The 17,801-nt window shown below is 52.8% G+C and overlaps 8 protein-coding genes across 8 annotated transcripts in view; 2 read left to right on the forward strand and 6 right to left on the reverse strand.

Annotated features, from left to right (window-relative positions):
• Window positions 1-1,385: 1,385 nt before the first annotated feature.
• Window positions 1,386-3,653, reverse strand: QBC33DRAFT_550066 (heterokaryon incompatibility protein-domain-containing protein). Its single transcript, XM_060429044.1, has one exon. It carries the CDS (start codon window positions 3,414-3,416, stop codon window positions 1,533-1,535), a length of 1,884 nt encoding a protein of 627 aa, XP_060279391.1. The 5' UTR covers window positions 3,417-3,653; the 3' UTR covers window positions 1,386-1,532.
• A 108-nt stretch (window positions 3,654-3,761) lies between these two features.
• On the reverse strand, window positions 3,762-6,015 carry QBC33DRAFT_550068 (oxygen-dependent choline dehydrogenase). Its single transcript, XM_060429045.1, has 4 exons — window positions 5,904-6,015; window positions 4,260-5,834; window positions 4,045-4,208; window positions 3,762-3,986 (listed from the first exon to the last, which is right to left on the reverse strand). The coding sequence occupies exons 2-4, from the start codon at window positions 5,794-5,796 to the stop codon at window positions 3,906-3,908; spliced, it is 1,782 nt and encodes a 593-aa protein (XP_060279392.1). The 5' UTR covers window positions 5,797-5,834; window positions 5,904-6,015; the 3' UTR covers window positions 3,762-3,905.
• A 295-nt stretch (window positions 6,016-6,310) lies between these two features.
• QBC33DRAFT_499631 (catalase-like domain-containing protein) lies at window positions 6,311-8,535 on the forward strand (the record flags this gene model as incomplete). Its single annotated transcript, XM_060425651.1, has 7 exons — window positions 6,311-6,764; window positions 6,820-6,949; window positions 7,007-7,244; window positions 7,296-7,388; window positions 7,437-7,856; window positions 7,915-7,999; window positions 8,060-8,535. The coding sequence occupies exons 1-7, from the start codon at window positions 6,734-6,736 to the stop codon at window positions 8,533-8,535; spliced, it is 1,473 nt and encodes a 490-aa protein (XP_060279393.1). The 5' UTR covers window positions 6,311-6,733.
• Window positions 8,536-10,014: 1,479 nt separating this feature from the next.
• On the reverse strand, window positions 10,015-10,758 carry QBC33DRAFT_598652 (glucose dehydrogenase; the record flags this gene model as incomplete). Its single annotated transcript, XM_060431991.1, has 1 exon — window positions 10,015-10,758. The coding sequence occupies one exon, from the start codon at window positions 10,756-10,758 to the stop codon at window positions 10,015-10,017; it is 744 nt and encodes a 247-aa protein (XP_060279394.1).
• An 884-nt stretch (window positions 10,759-11,642) lies between these two features.
• QBC33DRAFT_550071 (glutathione S-transferase) lies at window positions 11,643-12,700 on the forward strand. The gene has a single exon (XM_060429046.1). The coding sequence runs from the start codon at window positions 11,766-11,768 to the stop codon at window positions 12,594-12,596; it is 831 nt and encodes a 276-aa protein (XP_060279395.1). The 5' UTR covers window positions 11,643-11,765; the 3' UTR covers window positions 12,597-12,700.
• A 106-nt stretch (window positions 12,701-12,806) lies between these two features.
• On the reverse strand, window positions 12,807-13,536 carry QBC33DRAFT_598654 (uncharacterized protein; the record flags this gene model as incomplete). Its single annotated transcript, XM_060431992.1, has 3 exons — window positions 12,807-13,093; window positions 13,147-13,454; window positions 13,519-13,536. The coding sequence occupies 3 exons, from the start codon at window positions 13,534-13,536 to the stop codon at window positions 12,898-12,900; spliced, it is 522 nt and encodes a 173-aa protein (XP_060279396.1). The 3' UTR covers window positions 12,807-12,897.
• A 1,106-nt stretch (window positions 13,537-14,642) lies between these two features.
• QBC33DRAFT_550072 (uncharacterized protein) lies at window positions 14,643-16,372 on the reverse strand. Its single transcript, XM_060429047.1, has one exon. It carries the CDS (start codon window positions 15,427-15,429, stop codon window positions 14,773-14,775), a length of 657 nt encoding a protein of 218 aa, XP_060279397.1. The 5' UTR covers window positions 15,430-16,372; the 3' UTR covers window positions 14,643-14,772.
• A 1,320-nt stretch (window positions 16,373-17,692) lies between these two features.
• The window catches only part of QBC33DRAFT_623015 (uncharacterized protein), a gene marked incomplete at its 3' end in the record, with an annotated part of 1,763 nt that continues 1,654 nt past the window's right edge, over window positions 17,693-17,801 (reverse strand). The window contains exon 4 of the mRNA XM_060432869.1: window positions 17,693-17,711. Within this exon, the coding sequence (XP_060279398.1) occupies window positions 17,693-17,711 (19 nt within the window). The remainder of the gene's footprint in view (window positions 17,712-17,801) is intronic.

Consider the following 17,801-nt stretch of genomic DNA (forward strand, 5'->3'; position numbering starts at 1 on the left):
TACTTCCTGCCTTACTACTGCTTACAGCAGTACTTTCACTAGTTGAATACTTTGCTTCCACAACCTACCTCTTTGGTCACAACCTAACCTTTTGATATTGCGTCTAAATATATAAAATTACAAGTAATGGGTAAACCTTTAATATTTCTAGGCATTGAAATGGAATTTTCAAAAGGTTAGGTTGTGACTAAAGAGGTAGGTTATGGAAGCAAAGTATTTAACTAGTGAAAGTACTGCTGTAAGCAGTAGAAAGGCAGAAAGTAAGGTAGGCAAGTAAGGTGCAGAAGACTGGTTGTATTGTGTGGTTGATTATTTTTCACCAAAGTCAGCTGGCTAATCTAACTGACTATATAGTAAAATTCAGTCTTCTTGCTTTACTTGATCTACTAGTTTAAACAACTTGATACCTCGGATCGGCTGATCAGACCGGGTCTGTAGGATCCGATTGTTTGAATTAGTAGTAATACGTAGATCACACACTTGCAAGGTGGTGATACGTATCAAGTGGTTTTGCGGGGTTTGGTAGTTTTAGGTGGTTTGATTTTCTGCACCTACCCTGTACTTGCAAGGTTACCCTGGACTTGTAGGGCTACCCTAACTTGCAGGGCTCCCCTGTCCTTAGGGTTAGGGTTGCCTTTGGCAGAAAAGTCCTTTGGACTTCAAATTCCAATTATAAGGTAAGGAGCTATCACGTGACTTAGCTACTTTGTAGGCTTATAAATAAGCCGTATGTGATGCTTAATCAGCAAACCGCTCAGTCATCACTATTGTAGTTACCTTAATATATAGGTTTGAAGTTCAAGTAATCTTTATAAAATGCCTTTGCCCATGCAGATGTTGATAAAGAAATATATATAATACAGCCTATAAGCTTTGAAAAAGAAAGTAAAGTGTGCAAATTAAATAAAGCACTATATAGCTTAAAACAGTTACTAAGGCGTTAGTATAAGCATTTAAAGAATGCATTACTAAAGCTAGGATTTATTACTTTACTTTATAACAAAGGTGTTTTTATCTATCCAAAATTTCAAATTATACTTTGCTGTCATGTAGATTGCAAGGCTACCCTAGACTTAAAGTTAGGGTTGCCTTTGGCAAGAAAGTTCTTTTAACTTCAAATGCGAATTATAAGGTAAAAAGTTATCACGTAACTTAGCTACTTTATAGCCTTATAAATAAGTTACTTGTAATGTTTAATTACCAAACCTCTTAGTCATCACTATTGTGGTTACCTTAATATATAGGTTTAAAGTTAGACTTATTAAGTAATCTTTATAAGCGATAGTTAAGACAAAGCTAGAAAGATAAAGTTAGACAGTTTATCTCCTTGGCTATTCCTTCTTCTTAGAGAAATCTAGCACGGAACACGGGTAGGTTACGGCTAGCAGCAGCGGATTATAGCTTGATTACCACTCGTTGCCATCCTACTTGACAGTCGCAGTAAAGGACAGTACTCGTGCATTTGGGTTGACTATATAAGCTCTTGACTCTGCTCTACAGACTACTCAAACAGCTATCACTAATACCTTCAATTAGATGATGCTAGCAGTCACAAACGGTTTGCTCTGCGCTTCCTCTACAATGCCATGAACGTATCCATGTCCAACCAAGGTCCAGTGGCCCGACGAGGGATTAGCAGTCTCGTTGTCGCCGCCTATCTTAGCCCGCCTGAGAATGACTGGGAGCTTGCTCCCCTTGAGGACGCAGACCCAATCCCCAGGCTCCGTTTCGCACGAGGCCACGCCGGTATAGCCGCGCGTCGTAGTCAAAAAGCGGCGGAAGTACCAGACGTCGACAAACGCGCTCTCCACCTCGAACTGCTCCTCCAGGGTGAAGGGCGGGGCGGGAAGGGTTTCCCTCCCCCACTTCATCCACTCCTCGACGGTCTTGTCGGCCACCTTGAGGTCTTTGAGGTTTTCCCAGTAGCTCGTGAAGCGGGGCCCGCTCTTGGGATCCGCAACGTTGGCGGGGGCCATGGAGGCGGCGAGGATGCCACCCGCCGTTGGCAGGAGCTCCCCGTCCTCGAAGCCCTTGTTCGCGAGCAGGGTGCGCCAGACGGCGTCGAAGGTGGGCTCCTCGCCTCCGTATGCCGAGTGCGCCTGCTGGGACTGCGACATGGGGCGCCTGGCTTCGGCGCCCTGCCAGCCGACCTCTCCCGCCTTGCTGACGCCGTCGACGGTGTCGAAGAAGCAGCAGTCGACGATCAGGCGGCTCAGGCCGTCAGTGTCAAAGTCGAAGCTGGCGGTGGCGTCCTTCTGCTGGTTTTTGGCGAGCTCTTCCTGGATCAGCGGCACTTCAGCTGAAATCGACACTGTGTGGTCTGGGACGAGGGGTTCCGCGCCGAACGAGGCGTTCCAGTCCGGAACCCAGCTCGGCAGGTTTGGGGTCTCCCTCGGCCGCGCGTCAAAGTAGATGATGTCCAGCGTGCGAGTCGCCTTGATGTAGCCCGCCACGAAATCTCTGTAGGTTTCCATGACGCCTTTCGTGTAGTCTGGCCGCACAAAATGACCATCCGAAGCCAATCCAAGCTTTGCGTAGACGTAATCCCGAGGATCCGTAGCTTGGGCACTCATGGAGCGGAAGTGGCACCTCTGCATGCTGTAGACAGTCCCCATCATCCGAGCAGTCCTCATGCGACTCATGCCGTTGATCACATTGCCGCTATGGACGTTTAGCGCGACACCGTGGACGTCGGACAGCAGGTTGTATATCTTGTCCCGGTAGTCCTCGGTGGCGTCGAAGCCGTTCAGCACGTCATCACCGTGGACGAGCGTCTTACCGCATGCAAAGTGAAGCTGGCGAGCCAAGACGCTTTCCTGGAGGACCCAGGCACGCGCCCACCACCGCCGACCCATAAACGTTGCCAAGGCCCGCCATCTGCCGGTCTGTTGAGGATCAGAGGCTCTGGCGAGGATCGCAGATCGCGGGTACGGCTGTCGCCGGTCACTCGCCAGGTCTCGTAGCAGGCCCAAGGCGATGTCCGAGTCCTCGCTCGATGGCCCGAGCCATACGAAGACGGTATCCGCCTGGGAGTAGATCTGCGACATGAGCACGACCTGCTGACCGCGCTCGTAGACGTTGGACTGGTCGATACAGATGGCATCGGCCCAGATCCATTCCGAAGGGGCTGGATGCCAGTCTCGCATGGCCTTGAGTGCAGAGGCGACGCTCTGGCTGACTTCGAGCGGCTTGCCGTCGACTACGATGGTCTCGAGTTTGGTGGTGTCATTGCGCTCGCCGACCGAGAAAGGGCTCCCCCATGTGTAGGAGATGGCGCGGTACGGCGGGGACTGGTGGATAGAGAAGTGCTTGAGCGAACATTTAAGCACGCTGCCCTCCCCGGCAGGGTGGATCTTCAGCAGACGGAAGTTCCGAGACAAATGGGGATCGCCAAGAGGCAGGTAGCTGATGGGCATCTTGTCGGCTCGGCGCGCACTGGCAGGGTACCTAAGAGTGGAGATGGGATGATGTGTGGGGAAAGGTTTTCTTCTGCCCGTTGGCGGGAACACGACCCCATTTCAAGGCTGGGCTCCCCTGTCCGAATTTCGGCGCGCGCTACGAAGGTGGTGTGTGCGATGTAAGCACTAGTAAATACAAGGAATCAAGGCAGGCTCGCGCGGGATTTCTTTAAATGACTTACTGGTCAGAGATAAGGCAGGCTGTGTTTGAGGTGATTGCTGCCTACGCATAGCTACCTTACCTTGGCACGTGAATTCAGCCCTGAAAGGGGGGCTGGAGTTCCCCACACAAGCTAGAGGACCCTAAACCTAAAGGAGCTATTTGGATATGACTTTTTCTGCTGTAAGTAAGAGCAAGCTATTACTAGCATTCTAGCTAGTTGCAACACTCTAGTTATCTTCGTATAGGCGTACAATCTTGATCCCGATAACAAGAGAAGACCTGGATCACAGCCTGCTGGAAATAAAGTAAGGAACATTTTTTGCCTCATAGAGATCCTTGTGAGCAGCCTTGATAATATCAGCACCCTAGATAGACCCTGCGTTAGTTTGAACTCGCGGGAGATACAGCAGGATTGCCACTTGCCTTCTCGCCAATCATATAGACCGAGTTCTGAATACGGCAATCGGGAATGACTGGAATGACGGAAGCGTCTGCAATTCGAAGATTCTTCACCCCATGCACGCGCAGCTTGGAGTCAACCACACCCTGGTGGATACTTTTGGAGAGACGCGCAGTTCCGCAAGGGTCTGTGAAATCCGTTAGTGCCACTACAAACAACTGCCATTAGACGGACTTACGGTATCCAGTCTGGCTTCTGTCCAACACGGCCCTGTCCATCTCCTCGTCGGAATGGAGAGGCATCTTCCAAGGGTACTCTGCGACAACGATGTCTTTGAAGCCCGCACCGGTGGTCAAAACATCGTAAGTCCAGCGAACACCCTCGCGCATCGCCAGGATATCAAGGTCGTTGCCGAAGAAGTTGAGGTTGATATTGGGTTGCACCAGAGCGTTGGAACTGTTCAGAGTAACCTCACCCTCGGACAGAGGGCGCAACAGGTCAACAATAACGGTCATGTAGCTGCCCGCCTCAGGAACCGGGTAGTGCCACTGGAAGGCAGTGCTGAACATGCCGACAAAGTCAAGCTCGAAGTGGGGCTGACCAGCAGGGCCAAAAGGATCCTGGCCACCATTGGCAGCCTTGGCCGCGCGATAAGCCTCATGGTTCTCTAAGCGTTCATCAATGCGAGGAAACCCAACAAGTTCCAACAGCCCAGAACCGATGAGGCCGCTCTTGTCACGCTTGTAGGCAGCCACAGCCTTGTCGTTAAGTGGGCCGGCTCGAAGGATGTGATCATCCAAGGCGTATCCATCCTTGATCTGAAGCACAAATGGCACGATCGGGTGGTCCAGAAGGTGCTGGCCAACGTGAGGGGAGTCCACCTTGACGTCAATGCCGTGTCGAGCCAACTCAGCTGCCGGACCAACGCCACTGAGCATGAGCAGCTTGGGGGTCTCAAACACACCCTGGGACAGGATCACCTCCCGACTGGCGTAGACACTGATCTCCGTATTCAGGGCTTCGTTGAAAATGGTCACACCAGTGCAGGTGTTTGTAGCCGAGTCGATGATGAGCTCCTTCGAATAGACGCCATAGACAATTGTCACATTGGGCTTGTTCTTCAGATACAAGAAGCTACCCTGGCGTTGACCGTTGTAGATGGTATCCACGCAGTGGGTGAGACCCCTCATCTCACCCTCGTAAATGTCTTCGGTCAGGGGTTCGCCCTTGGAGGTCCACGCCTTGGTGAGTGCGTCGCGGAAAGGCTGCATCTCCGGAACCAGCTCGGCATGAGAAATCTGCACAGGGCCTCCGGTGCCAATCTTGCTTAGCTCGGCTGGGTACAGCTTCTCGTCGTCGTGATAGGTTGCACACTTGCGAAGGTAGTCGACGCAACTGTCCCAGTTCCAGGTTGAACCGCCAAACTCCTCCCAGTCGTCGAACGTGGGCTTGGAACCGGGGATCCAGGTGAAATAGTTGGCACAGGAGCTTCCACCAAGCACTTTTCCGCGCGTGTTTGGTTTCTCGATTCGTTCGTAGTCGTCGCGCTTGATCATGGTCGACTTGTAGGCCCAGTCGTGTTTGCTTCCTCGAAGCCCGAAGGCTTTGGTGGGGGTAGTAATTTCATCGACTTGGTCTGGGTTGGGAATACCAGCTTCGACGATGAGAACACGGACGTTCGGGTTTTCAGCCAGACGGCCAGCGACCGCATTGCCAGCGGTGCCACCGCCAACGATGATGAAATCGTACTCGTTGCCGTTCGAAACTGTGGCCATGGTTTACAGTCTGTTGTGTGGTTTGAAGTGGGGATGGTCTTAAAAGTAAAGAGTTAAACGAACGAGCGAACAAAAAAGAAAGGCTCTCGAGCAGCATATATACATACATATATATACCCATTTCTAACTCTGCCATCTGTTGGGAGTAACATTGAAACTATGCTGAAGCCCACTAAACCTTGGCTATCATGATACTGCATTCGCGAGCAATGTGGAAATGTCCGCGGCATGTACGTACTCGTAGAAACGTCCGCGGCATCTCTTGCCACTAGCTCGATCCACTTACGGAGTACTATCTACATAGGTCCACACGTGTTCCACTATCTACTAAAGTAGCAAAGAGAGCCAGAGTAGGTATGTAGTTGCACGCTAAGAGGTGGCACTAGTTCAGGAACTCTTCTGTATGGACCGAGACTGGTGGAGCATCCCGGCACCCGGCTGTCTCCGTAGGCCTGAGCTAAAAAGCTTGATTGTCCAGACCAGGGGAGACTCGGAAAGTTGTTACGACACACATCTTGACGAAAATATAATGGGGAGGACGATGTCGGATTTCGCTCGGGGTCTTCAACTTCTGACGGACCGCATCATAACGAAAATATTACCGCGGAGAGGGGGAGGTTGTCGGATTTCTCTCGGGATCTTGGATCATCATCACAAACCCTTCTAACCCTCCCTAACCTTTCTATTGAGCAGTCCAACACAGGCTCTTATCCTGACGATGTGTACGTCGGAGGAGCTTCGGGGTTTGAACATTAAATTTCGGCGGAGCTGAGTATTTGGTATTCACAGCATGTGAGGAGGGGCCAGTGGCGTGGTTACTCATGATACCTACATATAATATAAATAATGTACCATTCCCAAGACCTTAAGCTGGACATTGATCATCTACGCTCAAAATAGAGAGGAAATTGTTCATAGAAAAATAACAACCGACAAGATGTTGAAGCCTGTCTTTACATTGGCGGAAGGTGAGTTTGTGATATCCTCAATTCCCTATCTATTATGATTCTGACAACCACAAAGGCCAGCCACTTTCAGATCCGTCTGTCAGTACCACATTGCCGATTTTTGGTGGGGGAGGTATCTCGACATTGGGAGATACACTCCTTCTTGAGACTCTCGCCCACTTCAACCGGGAGCGCATCCCGGAGAGGTTCGTAATCTTCTGGCACAAGCTTTTCTAAAAATCGGTTAGCTAACTTACTCTTAGAGTCGCCCATGCTAAAGCAGCGGGTGCTTGGGGTGAATTCGAAGTCACCAATAAGGACATCTCCTCCTTGACTTGCGCCAAATTCTTGAACGGCCTTGGCAAGAAGACACCGGTGCTCTTCCGCCTCAGCACTACTGGCGGCGAAAAGGGCAGCGCTGATACAGTTCGCGATGTCCGAGGCTTTTCTGTCAAGTTCTTCACAGAGGAAGGCAATTATGACATTGTCGGCAACCACATTGTAGGTTCAGTGCCTCCCCTAAATCTTCCTCTGGGTTTTAACGTTTGGAAGCCCGTGTTTTTCGTGCGTGACCCTGTTCGATTTCCCTCGTTGAACAGAAGTCACAAAAGGCACCCTGGTACAAATAGACCAGATTGGACCATGGTAAGTGATTGCTCATCTCTATCTTGTTCACAGGATCTAATTCTCCAGTTCTGGGATTTTCATGTCAACCAACCGGAGAGCGTACACGCTCTGATGCATCTATTTGGCTCCCGCGGCCTTCCTGATTCGATCCGTCGGGTCACAGGTTTCGGAGTCCACACTTTTAAGCTGGTGGCCGACGATGGCAGGTTCCGATACTGCAAGTTCCATTTCCGTCCTGTTCAGGGAGTCAGCCATTTTTCTGGCCAAGAAGCAGAACGCATGGCCGGCGTCGATCCCGACTTCCACAACCTAGATATTTGGAATGCCATTGCTCGGGGCGATTTCCCAGCGTGGAAGCTGTATGTTCAAGTGATGGAACCCGAGCAGGCCGAGAAGCATGGCCGAGCTCTGTTCGACATTACCAAGGTCTGGTCCCACAAGGACTTTCCCTTGATTGAAGTTGGCCAAATGACACTCAATAAGAATGTAAGACTACATTTATCTCGGAGTGAAGATAAGTCGCTGACAAGGAAAATCCTCCTAGCCTGGCAATTACTTTGCTGAGATTGAACAAGCTGCGTTTTCCCCATCCAATATGGTCCCTGGCATCGCAATGACGCCGGATCCCAGTAAGTGCAGCCCCCCTCCCCCACCCCGGCAGGTGTCAACAAGAGGCTGATTGTCTACAGTGCTGCAGGCGCGCATGTTTGCCTACCCAGACGCCCAACGATATCGCCTCGGAGTGAACTATGCGCAACTGCCTCCAAACCGGCCAATTGCGCCTGTCTACGCGCCATACGAGCGCGATGGAATAACCGTGACTAAGAATTACGGCAGCGATCCTAACTATGTGCGCAGCACGCTGAGCCCAGGCGTGTCCACTCGGGCCATCACCCAAATACGGCACCTCGAACGAGTCCTACCTACTGCGACGCTGGGCTTGAACGAGATTCCAGTGGATGATGAGGACTTCGAGCAGCCCCGAGATCTCTGGAAAAGGGTTTTCGACGAGCCCGAGAGAGCGCAGTGGGTGTTAAATGTCTCGGGCACTTTGGAAGACGTGCCTGCGCCCTTGAGGGTGGCTGTACAGACCATGTTCACCAAGGTGGACCCTCGTATTGGACAATTGCTGGCTGCCATGGTCAAAGAGAATCCCCACCTGTAACCGGGCACTTGTTGAAAGGCTACTGAGTGGTTATGGAGCATGTATCGATTCTACAAGTAACCGTACTGTGTATAATTAATAAGAACCAGCAAGTTGCAGAAATGCATCCCGCGGAGAGTTCGGACTCTCCAGGGGTTTATTCGGGGCTGTTATTCGGGATCGCTGTCTCGGCAGGAGTGGAATAGATAACAGATGCGACCATACCGCTTCGGGATGTACTACTAGACCAATGACTACGCTCGCCCAGCATGTGGATAAGGCCCGAGACGGGAGCTAGGTAGGTAGCTATGCAGTATGACCTCAGTGGCGCCGTTCCCGTTTGGTGGATACGGCGATGGTTCTGGCTAGGCCTAGTTCTGGCTAACTGTGACCAACTGAAATCTTTCTGTTCTAGGCTTTCGCAAGCAGCTCCGTAATCCCCGCCCAGTGGCCCTTATTCGTATACCCCGACAGCCAGTAATTCCCCTCAGCATCCTTGCCAATGATAGGGAACCCATTAGGAAGTACCAATCCAAACTGGTTATTCTGTATATACACCGGCCTCCCCGGCCTCCTCCCCTCCTCCCCACCTCTCGGCGCAGCCACAGCAGCCGAGAAGTCGAGGAGGGCCCGCTTGCCCAGGGCGTCCGTCAAGGTGTGCGGCCAGTCGAGGCAGACGAGCGTCTTGTCCTTGAACGACACCATGTGGAGACCCAGCTGGGGAATGTCGTTGTTGAGATAGTCGTCGAGCTTCACCGGACCGCCTTCGCGGTGGAACAAGCTGCGGAACTCATCGGGGTCACCCACAATGGCAGGCTGTGTGGTTAGTTTCCGTAAACGCGACGCAACGGCGTAGTCTGCATATTTCCCGAATATTGTTGGGTCACTTTCAGGTTTCTGCCGTGGAGAGGAGACGGGAATGGAAAGCAGAATCTTCGACTTCAGTCTCTGGTGTTAGTAGCCCCTGACACACACCAGTCTAATGCATATGTAGGTAGCATTCGGACCCTTGGCGCTGGTAAAACCTCTGAGGAAAGCACAGACTCTTCTCTATTCCCTTGGTGTCACCAAGTCAAGTTGTTTGATCTAATAAATCAAGTAAAGCAAAAAGACTAAATATTTACTATATAGTTAGATAGATTAGCCGCTTGACTTTAAAAGATTATCCTTATCATCACACAATACAACCAGTCTTCTACACCTTACTTGCCTACCTTACTTTCTTGCTTTACTACTGCTTACAGCTGTATTTTCACTAGTTGAATACTTAGCTTCCATAACCTACCGCTTTGGTCACAACCTAACCTTTTGAAAGTATAATGTCGAAATGTATCATTTAGGGTTTTTCATCTGTGACATGGAATTTATAAAGGTCACCAGGTACTTTTGATTTCTAACAGACAATAGGTTCCACCAACTGCATTGCTTAACATCTTTCCGAACAACATTGCAACAAGCGCGAGACAGGCGTCAAGCAGACCCATAAGCGAGCGTAGCGCGTCAGATTTGCGCCAGGCCGCCGTCGACGGCGACCTCGCTGGCGGTCATGAAGCTGCTGTCCTGCGACGCGAGAAAGGCGGCCACGGCTCCGATCTCCGCCGGATCGGCCATGCGCTTAAGCGGATTGAGCTCGGCGAAGACCTTCATGCCTTCCACGCCTAGCGCTTCCACCGCGAGTTCGGTCGCCGTCGGCCCAGGCGACAGCACGTTGACCCGGATGCCGGTGCCCTTCAGGTCCTCCGCCCAGGACCGCGCGAGGTTGCGCACTGCCGCCTTGCTCGCGCTGTAGGCGCTGAATGCCGGGGCGCCTGTGGTGCCAGCGCTCGATCCGGTCAGGATGATCGAACCGCCCTCGCCCATCAGCGGCAGCGCCTTCTGGACCGTGAAGATCGAACCCCTCACATTGGTGGCGAAGATTTCGTCAATGTGCTCGGCGGTGATCTTGCCGAGCGGAAGCTGGCTTCCCGTCCCGGCATTGGCGAAGACGATGTCAAGGGTTCCGCGCTCGGACTTCACCGACGCGTAGAGTCGGTCGAGGTCGGCCAGATCGGACACTGAGCCCTTCACCGCGCGGGCATTGGGCCCAAGGTCGGCCACAGCGGCGTCGAGCGCTTCCTGCCGGCGGCCGAAGACAAAGACGACGGCGCCCTCCTCGATGAAGCGCTTTGCTGCGGCGCGGCCGATGCCAGTAGCGCCGCCGGTGATCACGGCGGTCTTTCCAGTCAGCCTAGTCATGGCGTGCATCCTTCCTTGGAGTTGTACGGAAGCAGGGAAGAGGATAAGTATGGAGTTCTGGTATGGCGTAGTAAGGCTATCGGAGATGCAGCGTAGTAAATTGAGGTAAATAGAAGTGACTTTTCTCGAACCTGATTTTGCTAAAGGAGAGGCTTTCAGGGCATATATATACATAATTTAGAATACTAGAATACTCTATTTGCTTTTAACAACAACGCAATCATTGTACGGATCTGTACAAAATCATTGTACGGGTCCGTACAAAATCGGCAACTTCTCGAGACGCATGGGCAGAAGTCTAGACGCAGGGGGTCTCTGCGAGGTGGCTTTGGACTGGCAACTATTTTGGCAGTTGGTGCGACGACCAAACTTGCCGGTTGTGGCTGCTGCTGGCGTTGGCACAAAAACGTCCTTGATTGGCGTGACGAAAGCATAACCTCCATTTACAGTCTACTAAGGCAACGTCTCTCTAAAAAGCAGCTTCAAGACCTGGCTACAAATGGTGCTAGCTTTGGCAATAGTGCATAAGCGGCAGTGCTAGTAACAGCAATAGCAACAACAATGGCAATAGCGATGGCACCAGTAATGGCAATGGCAATGGCAATAGCGACGGCAATGGCAACAGCAACTGCGACAGTGCTGGCGATAGCCACAGCGACTGTGACGGCGACTGCGGCAGTGTTGGTGACGGCAACGGCTTACACAGCGACAGCGCCAGTGCTGGCAGCAGCGACAACTGGCAATTTTGGTCGAACCAGCTGCCAAAAATGTTGCCGCTCCGGAAGCCACCTGCTACGCACAGACCGCCCTGCGTCTGGAGACTTCTAAAATCATTGTACGGATCCGTACAAATATTATATTACTGCTTGAGACCCTAGCCCCCGCCCTACGTGCCATCATTTGTCAGCTGAAGCCATTTTGTCAGCCAAAGCTATTTATCAGCCAAACCCATTTGTCAGGAATGGATAATCATAAGGCTCAGTTGATTGCGTAGTGACATGGGGTTTAATTAAGCAATGACGCTGGTCGTTGCTCCTAAGGTCCTTAAGAGGACAGTGTGTCTGTCCCAGAGAGACAGACAATCATCATATCTTGCATCAAACTCAATCACTGAAGAGTTGAGTCTCCCATCTCCATTCACTCACTATCCCTGCATACCAAGCCCACGCCCACACCAGTCCAGCAACATGTCTCTCAAGCCGATCACTCTCTGGGGCCACGACAGCGGCCCCAATCCCTGGAAGGTGGCCATGGTCCTCGAGGAGCTTAACGTCCCTTATACGCACAAGATGGTCGAGTTCCCGGACATGAAGAAGGAACCGTACGTGTCGATCAACCCCAACGGCCGTGTGCCTGCAATTGAGGACCCGAATACGGGCATCACGCTGTGGGAGTCAGGCGCCATCATCGAATACCTGGTCGAAACCTATGACAAGCAACACAACATCAGCTTCGCCCCAGGCTCGAAAGAGTACTTCGAAGAGAAGCAGTGGCTGTACTTCCAGGTGTCCGGCCAGGGCCCGTACTTCGGGCAGTCCGTGTGGTTCACCCGCTACCACCCCGAGAAGCTCCCCAGCGCTGTCGACCGATACGTCAATGAGATCAGTCGCGTCTCCGGCGTCCTCGACCACGCCCTGCAGGGCAAGGAGTTCCTCGTCGGCGGCAGGTTCAGCTATGCCGATGCGGCGTTCGTGACGTGGTATTCCATTCTGCCCCTTTTCCCCGACAGGTTCAACCTCGAGGCAGACTTCCCAAACCTCAACGCTTGGTTGGAGCGCATCAAGGCCCGTCCGGCCATTGCAAAGATCCTACAGGACCGGGATGCGGCTATCAAGAAGGACAAGTAAAAGCCTGTTGGGAGTCAAGGAATTTGTCTGGCAAGATCCATTCTGCTGCTAGGTCTGAGATAGAGTATCAATAGAGTGTCAACGAAATAAATTACTTTGTAAAATCTCAGTAAAGCTCCTTTTAGACTATGCCTAAAGCCATCAATTAGTATTTTACATCTTACTTGCCTACTTTACTTCTTTGCATGAGGACAATGAGTACATGGACGTCTCCTTGGCCCACTGCGCCCAGCGACCGGTCGTCTTCTTGCGCTCCTCGCTCCTGGCGGCCGCCAGTCTGTAGAACTTGTCGACCCTAGGCCTACGGATGGCGTCGAAGCGCATAATCAACGGTCTCCAGCAGCAGCAGCTGGTCCGTGGCAGACTCTGATTGTGGCCCGGACTCCAACAGCCGAGACAGCAGAAACACGTCCTCCGGCGCCCCCGACACGCCTTGGCCGCTGTGCGGCTGTGCGGCGTGGGCGGTGTCGCTGATGAGCAGGACGCGGGGGTTTCGCCTCCCCTGACGAAACCAACGATCGCGGGGGCGGGCATCTCCCGCTGGAAGAACCAGAAGAGGAGGTCTTGGGCGGCCGTGCAGTCGACGGCGACGAACAGGCCGTCGGGCAGGAACGTGGCGGTGAGCGGGGGGTCGAGGGGCTGTATTGCCAACTCTTTCAGGGCGGTCCGCCGCGCCAGCTCGTCGTAGAGCCCGAGCCGGTCGAGCAGCCTCAGGCCGTTGCACGGCACCATGACGGCCCCTCCCAGGCTAGTGGGCGCGTCGCGCACCTCGTACACGACGACGGCCTCGACACCGTTCTTGACCTTTAGGCGGAGAGCCGCGGCCAGGCCGGCGGGCCCGGAGCCTATGATGATGACCTTTTTTGAGAGGGAGTATTTAGTGTCCATGTTCTGGCCCCGATCTTCCAAGCCATGTACATACCTTTTGTAACCCAGGCATACATCCATCGGGGAAGTTGTTTCGCGATGCGCAATTAACTTTATTGAGGTGTGACGACTAGAGCGAGGCGGGAAAGGGAAGGGGGTTCTGAATTGTCTGTTGCTTCCGTTTCGTGTCGCCTCTCTTTTCCTGCCCTTCTCGTTCTTGTTCTAGACGCGAAGAGGAGGAGGTGGGGGGGGGTGGGACTGGACACTTTTAAAATTCTTCTACATGGCGCCGTACGCTGATGTCTTCTTTATTTTTACTATTATATCTCTCTCGCAATTTCGCAATTTCGTGGCCGCGCGTTGGCGGAGGTATCCACCAATAGCGGAACTCGGGGTCAAATCGGGTGTCCTGTCCCCCAAGTCTGATTACATAGGAGGCCTAGGCAACAAGGTTCTAAATATATATAGCAGGTATTCTAGCGAATACTAAGCCAGGCGCGCGGTAGCAGCGGTTGGAATAGCTGTAATATGTGATCCGTAGAAATGGAAGCTGACAATACCCAACAATTGACCTCCCAAAAATATCTGATGAAGCAAAGCATCAGGTTTGATCACTTCGTCCTTGCGAACTACATTATGGCGGACCATTCTGATCCTGGGACTAACGAAGGCGGGGCAATACATCAGAGTGTACAAAATGGAAGACTGTCTTGAGAAAGGCGGGATTGGGTTAAACCTTGCCACCCAAGAGATAGGAAGGGTTGCTATGAGGTTGACTGATTACAGGGTTGTTGAGTAGTCTACTATCCTATTAGGGTGAAACCCCTCCCATATATCGCCCTACACGCTTGAGAGTAATCCGAAGATAGGAGAGGCATCGAATAATTAGCCGTCACTTTCCACATGGTCGATGTCTGTTCCTTGACAAGCAGCAAGTCAGGAGACACAATATTTCAAACATGTAGCAACCGCTTGCCCCTATGGCCTCCCACTTGTCTTTTATGACGGGGGGATGGGCCTTCTGGACGACGTTGGTGCGGGTCTTACCCATGATTTTACAGCAACAAAACCATAAGAGGAGGAACCCCTGTGGAAGTTAGCCAGGCCAACCAAAGGGCAGGCCGGGATATTTATGGAGAGGAACAGCATCATTGTGACAATAGGATCAGACGATTATGTTCCTGTAATGCGCATTGCATTGAGTGCAGGAGGTGGTCTTTGTACGCTTTATGCTTCCCAAGTCTACTAGCTAAGCTAGGTGCACACGCTCTATGTTTCCCAGGTCTACTACTAGCTAGGTGCACGTAGCTTAGCTGTTAGACCTGGGAAATATAAAGCGTACAAAGACAAAATAGTTCTTATGTCTTCCTTTTAATAACTTAGTATGGACAGTCCAGTACATCCCACCAATACCCCCGCCTGTCCCGTCGGCCCCTGAGCGTCCCTGTCCTTGTACTCCTGAGACCTGAGTCCAGTTCCCTGCAACCAGTCCAAGACCGGATATCAAAGAGACTTCGAGGACATGCTTCGACTGGTGAGATAGTGCTGTGCCACTCGGGGAGGCATTGGGGTCGACGTAGTAGATGCCTGGCGAGAGTTCCCATATGTGGGTGACGTTAGGCTCCATGACGTGTTGCAAGAACGAGTATGTCCGCCGCGGCAGGGTAGACTTTCGGATTGGGCTGACGCCGTCCACTGATGATGGTGGGGGTGGGCGCCATAGGCTAATGGGGTCGCAGAGAACAAGGGGTGACCGCCATAGTCTAATGGGGCAGCGGAGGTCAAGGATTGGCAATTGGGACGCTCTTTCGGGTAGGCTGGACAGCTCGTAATTGCCGCTGATGGGTATTGTTGACAGATCAGGCCGATCACGCCACCAGGCAAGCCGGGCAAGCAGAGCTGGCCGATCAAGCAGATCAATCCAAGGAGTGGAGCGTGTAAAGATGATTTTGGTGTCGCCAGGCATGGCTGTATGATGTGACGAATAATTATATGGGGACGTTTAGAGCGATAGCATAGCAGTTGGTCAAAGGCTCTGCGTCGACGCTAGCTAGCTAAAGCTGTAGGCAATATTTTCTGGTGTGTCGAAGACCGTTGTCTCGTCGAGGGAATCTTTTTCCACACCTGGGGCATTGATACTGGTATTCCTCGGCCGGTTTGTTGTGCGTGACCCCGTGTTTGACAACGTCTTGGTGCTTGTAGGACTTGTACTGACAGCCAGGATGCTGACAGTGAAACCTGGTTCGTCGGGACGGAAGCTGAGGTGTCGCGGGCTGCGGCGAGGAAGAGAGCCCAGTGGAGGAGGGTGGACTGGACGATGCACTGTCCAGAGTCAGGCGAGAGCCAACCTGGACTAGCGCAGGATATTGAAACGGTAGTTGCGACTGAGGACCCGCGAGCGAAGAACTGGGAGAAAGGCTTGCGAAGGCTTCGTCTCGTAGATCCAATTGCGGCGCCTCGACCGACCAATTAGGAGAGGGGATGGTATCTTGGAATTGGAGATTGAGAAAGAGAGGATCGAGAGGATAGAGAGGTAGAGAATCGAGAGGGGGAGAATCGAGAGGGAGAGGAGCACCACCAGGTCCGCTTGTCCCCTCTGAGTTGGCCGACGAGGCTTGGTTGCAGGAAGCCGCAGCGGTTTCAGAAGGAATGGGGTGGGGATGGAGAAGATGAGGTGTGAGACAATCGCTGCCGGTAAAGTCGATGTCATATGCCTGAGGGGGTGAGAGCAAGCCAAACCAGGTTTGCCTCTTGTCAGGCGGGATCGGGCCGAAGCACGCCGCCTATCAGGGCGGCGGCCCTGATGCTTGATCCCGATGTATCGCCGCCCGCTGCTGCAGCTGCGCGCCGATGGCCGCCAGACCGGGTGGTGGGTGAAGGAGGCTCCCGATGCCAAAATGAGTGTTGTGTGGGCGAGAGATGGGAGAGTCCATTGGGGCGGGGGGCCCGGCCTTAATAACAAGGGGGAAGTGAGACATCTGTCGGCTGCGCCCCTGACCCCCACCAGCTCAATGGCTGCTGCTCAGGCGGTCTACCAACCAATGGGGCTATTGAGAAAACTCTGTGGAGGGGGTGCTGCCGTGAGTCGCCATGAGTCCCTGCTCCAGCCAATCCAGGATGCCGGCGGCGTTCGATTCCCCCGAATGAGTCCCCGCATCCTGCTTCATGCAAGCGATGTGATCGTCCATAGAATACCACCGGACCTGAGTGGACCTGCAGACGAGGTTGCCCGACTCTAGGTTCGGTGTTTTGCGGCGGTCCGCGATTCGCTTGGTTTCCCATTGGATCGGCCGAGATAGCAAATTGCGCCGTGAGTCCCCTAAGTCCTAGGACTCACTGGTTTCTTATGTGGGATGCCGCCTTAGGTCTAAGTTTCTATAGACAGGGACTCAAAGCAAGGCTTCGTGTAATTACAGATGGACATGGAGACTCAAGATGGAACAAATCCTACCTAGGACTCATGGATCGAGAATGCCGCCGTCTGCGCCAGGCACCAAGTTTAAAAGGGTCGGGTGTCTTGTTGATACTTAAATAATTATCTCCAAGCCTCCTCCTCCTCGCTGCCAAAAGTAGCACACCGCTTCGAATCAACCACGTTTGCACCTTTGATATATCAACGAGACCAGATTCACCATGACCACCGCATCCGACTCAGATTCACTCAAGGTGCATTGTTCAGTCCATGGGTATGTCTTCCGTCTGCGTGTGGTTCTGGCACTCCAGCCGCCTCCGATTCCCCTACTGAACGCATACAGGAATACAAAACACAAGACCAAGCGTCGTTCTTCTGCCAAGGCCAACAAGTCTTCCCACACAGCAGACCCTGAAAAGATCTGCCGCTACTTGGCTTGCGAGGAGACATCGGGGGCCGTGTTGCACAAGACGGCCGTGGGGTCTGGGGACATGGAAAGAAAGCACCTCGAGCGTTGCCAGGCTGCCTTGAACAGCTTTGACCAGCAGTGGAATGCTTCTGGCTGAGTCGACTGACGACTCAGGATTGGCGTTTGTGTGCGCAAAGATAGGGGCCACGTCACGCAAAGATAGGGGCCACGTCACGCAAGGATAGGGGTCGCGTCATGTTAAGGGGAGGGGGGCTGGGTTGACGTCGAAAGAAATGTCTAAAGATATGATAGAGTGGGCCGTATAGGAAAAGAAAAGGCATTTATTATTCAAGGGTAGCCCAAGGTCCCGTAAAACCATGTCCCTGGCTGACGAGTTCCGCCCTCTAATTACTCCTCCGGCGACTGACTGAACCACCATTAACTAGGGGGGGGGGGGGGGGGGGGGGGGGGGGGGGGGGGGGGGGGGGGCGGCCGGGGGGGGGGCGCGGCCCGGCGC

Source organism: Phialemonium atrogriseum (genome assembly GCF_030411735.1).
Source record: "Phialemonium atrogriseum strain 8032-3 unplaced genomic scaffold QBC33scaffold_33, whole genome shotgun sequence".
Classification (NCBI taxonomy): domain Eukaryota; kingdom Fungi; phylum Ascomycota; class Sordariomycetes; order Cephalothecales; family Cephalothecaceae; genus Phialemonium; species Phialemonium atrogriseum.